The sequence below is a fragment of the Lepisma saccharinum genome, chromosome 8 (genome assembly GCF_977018435.1).
Source record: "Lepisma saccharinum chromosome 8, izLepSacc3.1, whole genome shotgun sequence".
Lineage (NCBI taxonomy): Eukaryota > Metazoa > Arthropoda > Insecta > Zygentoma > Lepismatidae > Lepisma > Lepisma saccharinum.
Window position 1 is genome coordinate 36,126,338 of NC_139236.1, and position 11,030 is coordinate 36,137,367.

Here is an 11,030-nt window from a genome sequence, read left to right on the forward strand (position 1 = left end):
TGAGAAGCCGAAGCACTCCACCACGTAACGAACTGTGATGAACCTATCCTTTCAATTTTCATTTACTTCCTGGTGAAGTAAATGAAAATCCCAGCACCTCTACCACGTAACGTACTGTGAAGTTCGTGGGATCTTACCAAGAATGTTAACCAATTAATCAAGGGGTGATGTAGCTTATTCATCATTCATCCTCGATGATGAGAGCATTCGTCATTAACATGACGAGTTAACGCTTGGCAGTGCGAAAGGTACAAGTAAGATTTAGGAACTTAACAACTAGAAAAGACAATGGTCACTCATTGGGTTTTATGAACCTTTGAACCTGAATCATGGCTGGGTTAGGATAATTACCTGTCTATCTGATAGATACATTCCGATATAATCCTTGGTTAAGTTTTCTGTAGAGTTGATGTCAAGGTAGTTAAATACCCCCTGTATTTCTTTCTCCACCATAAAATGGATCTGGTGGGGTGTTATCAGTTGAAGAAGCATGTACCATCCTACAGTTGTTCACGGTTCCTCTAGGGATATCATCTGAATACTGCCTACAGCGAATAACCATGAATGGGGAGGGATTTTACAATATGTGATTCTAATATGTTCATTAGAATGTTGGAGAACTGATAGGTTTCCTTCGTGGTAGAAATACTGTCCTTTGCATTGGAGGTACAGAGGTACATTTCCAAAAATCATATTACTGGTTCAGTTCCATATGGGTTCACGTGACTGACGAAAAAAGGAAATGTCAAAACACATATTCTAGTGTTAATTTTTCATGTTTTTGAAAGGTGTCAGATTCATTTTGCTACCATGTTTTGTCACGAAATAATGCAAAATTAACTGCAAAATGCGAAATAAACTCTTAAACACGAAATTTAAGATTTATTTACCGACACGACACCTTCTGAGGTCTCAATTATCCTGTAAGTTATGCAATTCACGGAAAATTGATTAATTCCGCTGTATTGGAGAAGGAGAAATGGGGTCCTTTACACAGAAATAAACTTAATACCCTGATAACTACATAAATGTGCTATTAGAAGTGAAATGTTAATTGTGTAGTAAGTATAGTTTTTTTAATCAAATTTAAGATTATATTCACAATTTTAAAACCAAAATTTCTTTTTACATACCACTTTTCATCCGATTTCTCACCGCTAAAACACCAAAATTTTATTTACCGCTTTTGAACCCGAAATTGACTCTGTTTTTGTACCGAAATTTTGCTTTTTTATTTACCAAAATTATGTACCTCTATGTATCTCATATGCCACGTGTCTGAAGAAGCAACTAGAAGGGTGGCAAAATCAATCGCCCAAGAAAGAATTATGTGGAATAAGGTTATAAGAGTAGATTGTTTTCCCCTTTCACTCCCATCAAACCAATTACCTTATGTAGAATGAAAATATGATGAATTTTATTAAGGTTTCTTCTCTACAAACTTACAGTTTTTGCTGCAGTGTGAAGTTACTACTGTGATCTGACATCAACATGGATCCTTATAACAAAACAAGGAGATACAATATTCACATTGTATGTAAGATCAACTGTATGCACAAATTCCATGTTGCAAGAAGCCATCCTAAAAAGAAAGCTGAAACTAACTTATCATTAGAGCCACATATTTATGGTGAATAAAATATCAAAATATCAGTACAAAAACTGTGCATATTTCGGGATAAAAAGCAGCATAAAAAAGTGACATAGTTGTTAAAATTGTGAATAAAGCCACAAATTTGATTTAAAAATTACACTTATTACACAAAATTAACATTTCACTTTTAATAGCACATTTATATAGTTATCAGAGTAAGTATTAAGTTTGTTCCTGTGTAAAGGAGTTCATTTTTGTTTCTCAAATATTTACAGCAAAGATAATCAATTTCCCTTAATTTGCATAACTTGCAGGATAATTCAGACCTCTGAAGGTGTCGTATCTGTAAATAAACCGTAAATTGTGTGTTTGAGAGTTTTATTTTGCATTTTACAGTTCATTTCGAATCATTTCATCACAAAACATGGTAACAGAATGCACCTTACACCTTTCAAAAAACATGAAAAATTAACATTATAATGTCTTATTTCACATTTCGTGTTTTTGTCAAAAACGAAATATGCATGCCCGTACCTATCATGTACCAGTGAAGGACTTATTTAATTGACATATGAACTGTGGAGGCACATTGCACACTGGTTTGACTTGCACGTTAAACGGTAGGTCCAGTCCCTGTTAGCCTATCTGAGCATAAAAGTGGTCATCAAACAAACGTTTAACTTAATGTCACATGAAACCAGGTGATTGCTGTAAATGTTGCCTTAGAATTGAAACAAACAGTCGGTTACTGACAAAGGCTGCTGCATAGCTTACAGCTTCACACTCATTGTTTACATTCAGTTCTCAGGAGTATTTGAATGTTCTATTCTGTAAATTAACAATTTTTTTTTTCCTTTGATTCCGTCACATCTGTACTACTGAATAATCACAATATTTCTATGTTTAGAAAGTAATATATGCTTTTGGTAAATGCACAATCTCATATATTAATTAAATGATACATATTAGCAATGCTAATTATAATTTAAAAAAAACGTGGTTCAATGCAGTGGCGTGCAGTGAAATTTTTTGGGGGGAAGCAGATCCTGAAAGAATTCATTGCCTTTACATGGTACGTTATAATGAAAAAATTAGCACTCTACCTGATAAGGTTTCCATAACGTCTCTAAGGGAAAGATGAATGTCCTGGCGCAGTTGTTCATTTTTTCGAATTTCAGTTGGTGTGTTGTCAAACGTATTGAATGCAGTAGACGATCGCAGATGATTGAAACAATTTTCAAGATTTTTACACATTGCAATATTCACAAATCCACTTTGGCACCACATAGTTCTTTCCATAGTAAATAGTAAACAATGCCAACACTAAAGTTTTTGAAGCAAACAAATAGAAATTCACCCGCCTGAAAAACCATAACTTTTCACCTCACAAAGCACTTGAAAAAGTGTGACTGCAGCCAGCAAGTTCTACCAACTCTATTTGGCATATGTGTCCATAGACATGTTAGCTGTCTTAATATCACAGTAATGCTCGGAAACATTTATCTTCACATAGAATATGTCATCCGTATGTCAGCAATCATATTTTTGTGTTTCTCCTGTGTTTTGAAACTTTATAGTTTATTTATGAATATAAATTTTAACTAGCTAGGTAGATATGCTACATCGCTGACAGTATACAGTACACTTGGACACTTAATCGTGCAGTTCGCAACACTGCGGACATCAGCAGACTGAGCCGATGGCACTCTCGGCTTTCTTCCAGCTCTTACGGGTTTGAAAACAAACTTTGTCTCCACACAACGTTCCCTCCCATTGGATCCTTCAAGGTCGCCGGGGTATTTTTGGACTCCTGGTGGCATTGCCAGGGTGATACTATGCAGCTGTTTTGTCAACATGCCGCAAGAGGGTGTTGATGGCCCCATATCGGAAAAGGACGAACCTTGGAGGCTTGCAGGTTGATATTCTGTTGAGGCAACCCAGAAGAAATGATGAGAAACTAAATGTTAAAGAATGAATTTGTAACAGTTATGCTGTGTGCTACCACTGCTGGCCTTGCTGTACCGGAGTGCACGTGCATAGTTTAATGTGAACTAACGTAAGAATCAGGCCATTTTCGGATCACAACTGCTATTCGAAAGAAACTCTGTACAAAAATTAAAAAGAAAACACAGTGTAATCGAGTAGAGGGTTTGATTCCCAGAGGAGTCATATTGACAATGATTCGGATTCCATTTTAGTCTAGTCTCGATTAGCTTATCTGAGAATAGAATAAAGTGAACTTTAAACAAACTTGTTCAATTAAATTGAGAACACGGAATATTTTTTTTCGAGTGTTCCATCATCTGATTAATGAAAAGTAGCAATTAAAATGTTTACACATTTTAAAAACAACCAATGCTGAAATTCCACCTTAGTGCTTGATTTTATTGGGTTTTTCTCGGTCTGACTGAATGATAAGGGGACAATGACTGATGCAGATGGTAAATTTGGAGTAATTTCTCTTGAAAATACTTTTCATATGTTTCTGCATTTAATTCACCATGCTTTATTTTTGCTTGTTCTGCAGCATTCCGGAGAAATACAGGCCATTGTTCCCCTTGCTCACTTCACACACTCGAGGCTCACACACAACAATAAATAATAATTAATGAAAATAAAAACAACAATATAACAATAAAACAACAATGCAACACGAATAAATCAAGAAATTAATGAAAAAACAAAACAACACCGTGATAACAAACACAAGCTAAAAGATTTCAAAGTGCGCTTTTTACCCTTAGAATGTCAATGCGTTAAAATCTACAGAATGAAAAAACTATTGCAAGGGGTTGCAATGCTGCATCCTGTGTTGAGACCTCTACCATCCAGCAGACGACAGAGAATCAGAGCTTTAGCTCAGCAAGGCCGTAAGATGCCCAGCGGGGAGAAAATCTGAGAGATCTGACATCATTGCTTTCTGCCCTTACCTCGCCCATTCGTTGCTCTACCCCCGTGCTCACCTACGAACTGATGTGAAGCACTTCCGGTATGTACCGAACTGGGTTGAACATGACCTTAGAGACCCATTCATTTATAATTACTTCACGGAATAGATCAAAATGTTTGATACCTTTCAACATTTTATATCTTTTGGTCAGATCTCATCTTGTACAGAAGTTTGCTAAGTTTTTAGTTTCACAATGTAAATCGACAAACAAAATGTTATTGTGTTGCTGATTTCTTCTATTTACTTCTGTATGTTTAACATTTGTTTCTGCATTGTAAGTATCTGATGGAGGAGTCATATAGTATTGGCCTTTCCTTTGACAGGTACGGATGATGAAGCTGGTGGTAAAGAAGAAGCACAGTTGTCAGATGAAGCCTTGAGTAGCCAGGAGAACGATAAGTAAGTATAACAAAATAAGTTAATGATTTTGGACAACTTTCTTCTGCGTGAAGCCATAGGTTATAGTTTTGATTAAAAAACGGAAAGCAAGTGACCATGGCTGACCTTTTATCCATTCTATTATCATCAGTATTCATTTGCATTGTTGTGATTATTGTTATGGTTAATCTAACATTGTAAAGAGTAACATTTGCAAATAAAGGGCTTTGTTGAAGAACATTTTGGTAGGCAAGTTGCACGGTAGGACCATTTTTTTTAACAGTATAGAAAATTAGTGGAAGGGAGAAATGTAGTGGAACGACATTTTTACAGTCCTGAATTATACACCATTCCCACATTATAAGTTCTTAGCTACAGACTCCTGAGAAATATTTTATCAAAGTTCCACTGCAATGTTTTTGAAATTTTTGATAATCTTCCATAAATATTCTCAAAAGCTGTATATACATTAATGTTAATATTTATCCATACGATATTCCTCTTTAGATTTACATTTCACAATGTATACTTACGTGGTGGAAGAGAAGGAAGGGTCCATTTAATTGCAGAGATTCACGTTAAGTGGCATTTAATTACGGTTTGGTGCAATCTCTACTATAAATTTGAGAAATCCTCTCTAGATGTCTCGCTAATTGTTTTCTCAAAACCAAGATACGTAATTTCTTTTGTTAAATACTTTTTTACAAGATTAATTGTTTGACCAATTCTGCATTTTTGACTGTTAATTAGCATGATCAAAATTAGTATGTTTATCTTATTTAATCTAGTCTTATAAGCAGGATACTAGTGTTTCTCAATTCTGCTCTGGGTCAAGGCTAAAGGGAAGATACGTATTGCAGGCAGCAGGAGTTCAGAAATTCACGTAAGAAAGTGAAAACTGTAGGAACGTTACATTTGGTTTACACTTTATTAATTAACTGTGGATGTGGGGGGATTATGGTACAGTCACCAAACATAATCGTAAGATCCTTGACACACCTTACAAATAAGAAAAAGTGTGGTTTATGCTTGAAATAATGAGTTCAAAGTTGATGGAACACGGGAAGTTTGTAAAAGGTGAATGGTTGAACGTGGGACGACAGGCACTCGTAGAGATAGGAAAGAACACAGAGGAGTGAAGCACGTTTGGCCTCTGCAGGATTAACATTTGTTCTGCAGCTGGGAGGAATTAGAATGGATGATACTTGGATATGTACACTAATGAATGTCTTAGCTTAAATTGGGTTCAAGCTTTGCTCGGAGTTATGTAGTAGACAGCAGGAATTGTATGATTACTTCTCAGGCTGGAGATAACTGAACATCTACCACCCCGATGCATGTAAGTAAACATTATCAGTAGTACTACTTGTAACGTGGGTAGGCATAAATATGCAAAGTGAAGCTGTGCATGAGGCCGTGAATCATCAATTATACCCCATCATAGGAAGTTACAAGTCAGTGTGGTTAGAAGTATGTTTAATATGTTTCCTTACACTAATGGAATTTGTTCCTACGATGTAAGCAATAATAACATTCATGTCCAATTAACGTAACTAATTTTATTTATAACGTTGATGAGATTCAAGAATGTGCTTTGTTACAATTGATAACAACAATGACGTACCAGCATCTTAATTACTGTTTCAAAAAGAGTGTTCATAACAATGAATTTAATTCTAGCACAAACAATCGTTCGTTCAAATTTTCAAACAAATAACAATAATTACTTGTCTTTTCATTCATGTAACACAGCATTCCTGTCAACATTACTGACTATCTGCATTAATTAGGTTTATTAAGACTAACGTTACACTACTCAATTAAGTCCCTCCATTTAACTGCTAATGCTCTTTTAAACACTCAAAGGGTTAGAAAGGAAGTAACATTTGTTTTCTACCAGTTCGGCACGTAATTGTACTAGTGACTATACTTGTCTCATTTTTGTCCAATGTTAAATAGTTTTGGCAAGATGGTCACAATTATCTCTTAAGATTGATTTTTACGTTCTGTAAACACAGATCTGCAAACAATACAAAATTTCAACAAAGTCATTTTTTACACTTTCATTCTCTAGTTTAATGCGAATTGCGTAAAGAAAATAATGACATCACTGATAATTTATTCTTTGCTTTTAGGAAATATCATTCACTGTCAGGTTCGAGCGACTTTTCACGTTATGCACACAAACACCACAATTTAACGTTGCACTTTTTTATAGAGTACATACCTCAAAATCTATTCACGGCATCCTGTTGAACTGCTGAACGGTGACGGCTGCTTCGTCCTCTGCTTCAAATGACGTCACATCTCGTTTTCCCTCTCATACTCCAAACTCAAGCAGCAACTCTTCGAACCGATGTGGTACATCAAAAATACAATGGGCCGTCAAATCCAGATTCGGGCAACCGTGACTCTTCCTTTCCAGATGTTTTGACATGTGGCGTATCTTGGATCAATCCATCAAACTTCTCATAGTTTTTCTTGTATGTATGCATTGCTTGCATTATAGAATTATTTTCTTGTAATAACCGTAAACTACAAGAAAATAATAAACTTCTCATGCATCATTATTGACCAGTCTTGCACGTACCATTCTTCACGTCGCCTAATGCATTTTTATTCATCTAGAATAACCATTGTGTATATGGTCCTTAATGTGCAACGTACCCGTGCGTAAAATTGACAAAACTGTCACATACTGTTCCCATCAAAACTGTGTTCGTCAAAAATACTTCTTTTGGCCCGTTTTCACTCGCAAAGCATGTTAAATGGGACACTCGTCAAAACTGTTCTTGCTGGCTAAACTTCGTGGCACATGTATCTTAACTGAAGAACCTGCATCAAAGTACGAGTGTATTTTGGTACCCAAACAAACAATAACTTGGCACTACGTTTTCACTATCCATGTATTCTGTCCTTTCCATAAATCCTCGCGAGTCGACAGAACGTGCAACTCCCACCTTCCTTCGAGGTACTCGTTGAGCGAGAACGTACGCCGAACTGTGTGTGTAATTCTTGCCAAGCGAAGCAATGCTGAGACTGAGCAGAGTGCCTCTAGCGGAGAATTCTGCAACTACTAACAAAACAGTATCTTGATACGGAAATCGTGCCGACTGAAACGAGGCGAACCTGTGACGTATTTTTTGCGGCGTAAAACAACAGCTTTAAACACCTTCTTTAAACACCTTCTTAACTGCCGCAGGAAAATTACGTCACATACTGTATCCAAACGTCATTATGATAAGCTAGTTTTTTGTGTGATAAAAGGTGCAAGAACATGGAATTTTTCCACCTCAAACAGCATGCGGATTACAAAATGGCGAGAGATGCCATGACACCCAGAATTCACATTCCAGTTGGTTTTAGACATTTTACATGTCGACAGAGCTAACTCACAGCTATTATTCAGTTCTGTAGAACTATATGCTTACATCTGTGAGTTTTTTGGTGTCAAACTGACCTATTTTGCCCAAGTCATGTGAAGTGAAATTATGAGATGACTCGTAAATTACTTGTACGGAGCATATGATGACATATGCATTCATTATATCAGTGTTAGGTATTCTTGCTCAGGTATTGGAACCTGTATGTGGACATTGTATATTTGATACTTAAGCTGCAAAGCTTGATGAGATTCAAACATCATCTAATTCTCCTTTTTTGAGAAGATAGAAAGTTTTTTTGGTAAACATTAGTTGTATGAAACACCTCAACAGGTGATTAATTATGCAGCTTTCATGTTAACAAAAGTTCATGTTAACTTCCTGTAACTGTCAGAAAGGTAGTGTTATTCATACACTCGAGTCCTAAAGTATTTATACGATATATTTTGTTTTCAACAAAAACAACAAAGTCAGTGGATATAAGAAAACTTACTTAATTATTTTGCTTTTCACAATAAATATTTATGTTATCATAATGTTGAAGTTATTCCCGCACACGTATTTCATTAAGGTGACATGTATTTGAGTTGTGTGCATGTGCTAATATGTGAAATTCTTTTTCCAACAGGAGGGTTTTATTTCTCATACTGATTACCTGGGAGAGTGAAAAATAAAACATTGACTAATCGTCTGGCTATAAGGGAGTAAATAAAGTAAAGGGAAAATAAACTGCATTACATTGCTTATATAATTACTCTTTGTTAACTTAAAGAAAAATTATGATTGACTCACTCCTTGGATACAGGGTTTACCTTCTGATACATCAATGTTGACATGAAACTTTCCAGTAAGATAGTCATATTCCAATTTGTTGTACAGTATTAACCCTAGAAAGCTAACGTGTATGAAAAGTTTCGTTAAAGCTAACGTATCGTAAAATTTACGAGGGGGTTAAAAAAACTATGACAACCAATAAGTTTTAAAAAAAATGAATTTTAATGAACATGACATGTTAGACTACACCTTGACAAGCATTTTGGTTACAAAAAACTGTTTTAAAGTTCATCAGTGCAGTGCACACAGCATTTTCTCCGATGCTCCTAACATACAATTTGTGGGTCCAAAATATCTTCACACTCGTTCAAATATTGTAAAATTAGTACATATTTTCCCTGGATTCAATTTTGGTGCTTATAAATATTTTGAACTTTAATTCAATGAAATCATAACCCTCACTAAAAACTTCACAAACTATACACAATAATGAAAAAATTAAAAGTTGGCAAAAAAGTTTGCAGCAAAAATCCAGGCGGAGACGCTAACATGTAAAATGTACGAGCGCATTCTGAATACAACTATACCGGCATCCGGTTGATAACTGGGTCTACCATAAACCGACACAAAAGGCAATGTGGTGAGCGGAACTGAGCGGATGAGTCCATGCCCACCGGCTATGGGGGTGTTCGGTGAAATAAGGTCATCTTGGATCGTAGGTTTTACGATACGCTAGCTTTCAAGGGTTAATATATGTGCGCACTCTCGATATTTTGGGATGAGTGTAGAGTGATTCAAAGTTTTCTAACCCCAAATCAATAAAGTGAGTATATGTATAGTTGGCATATAACTTGTAATACGAGGAATACTCCAAATGTGGATGCTTTGAAGAATTACTTTACTTAGTTGGGTTACTTGCACTGTGACATATAGAAGCTCACTGGTAAAGTAAATAAAACAACACTATTGGCATGTTAAGATATTTATTCAAGGTACAATAAAATTGTTTGAAATCACGTCTTGGGACAAAGTACAATTATTTTCATTACATTAATAGTGGGATTGATTGTACGTGAACATAATTTTCAAATTTTTATATCGGTGAGCCTCCAATCCTGCTCCTAGCATTGCAAGCGAGATGCTCAAAGGGCCAAATAAGTCGGTTTTAAATCTTGGAGAGAATTTTTGAGGAAATATAGGTGTTAGAGTTTGGACCTTTTGTGGTACCTTTGGTTTGTAGGCAGTCCTCACCATCGGCACACCGTCTCAGTAGATATATTCCCAGTAAAGCCAAAAATATGGACAACAGTACTTTCGAATTTCTTATTATGTGGGAAGTCAGTATCTTCCAATGGAGATTGGGTGGGGTGGGTATTAAATAAAGTCAGCATTCTTTTAACTGCAGAATGTAGTGGGGAAAATACTGAAAATATTGTGAGATTCACTGCAATTAGTCTTAGTTTAATTTAGTATTATGTCAGATTTACACCTTTATTGATGGAGTAGGGGCTGCAATGCACCGAATGTTATTTTTACTTTTGACTGATTGTTGTGGGAAGTGATAAAAAGGTAAAGAAATGAGAACAATGGAAACTTGTTTACTTCCTCTCCGGTACTTCTCACATTCTTGCACAGCAATGACGGAGAACATTTTTCCCCAATGTTCACACTGCTATAAATTGTCTGCAGGATAAAAAAGAAAACAGCAGGTGGGGGGTATTATTGTTCTGTAGATTTTAGTTTGTAAGAAAATGCGGCATCTGCTTTTAATTTCTTCGTCTGTAAATTTCCTTATACTGCCATCGATAATATAAGCTATCCGTTACGCTAAAGTTATGAAGAATAAATAACCGATTATATGCAAGACAATTATGAAATTACACAGAAATATGTCTTATTACGAGAAATTACGAAATTGGTAAAATATGTCAAAATATGCCTTATCAAGTTA

At 35.7% G+C, this 11,030-nt stretch overlaps 1 protein-coding gene across 6 annotated transcripts in view; it reads left to right on the forward strand.

Annotated features, from left to right (window-relative positions):
- pds5 (cohesin associated factor B pds5) overlaps positions 1-11,030 on the forward strand; it is a 179,246-nt gene that overhangs the window by 128,236 nt on the left and 39,980 nt on the right. For all 6 annotated transcript variants that reach the window (XM_083126502.1, XM_083126506.1, XM_083126505.1 and 3 more), the window contains one exon: positions 4,868-4,943. In XM_083126502.1, coding sequence (XP_082982628.1) covers positions 4,868-4,943 — 76 coding nt within the window. The remainder of the gene's footprint in view (positions 1-4,867; positions 4,944-11,030) is intronic.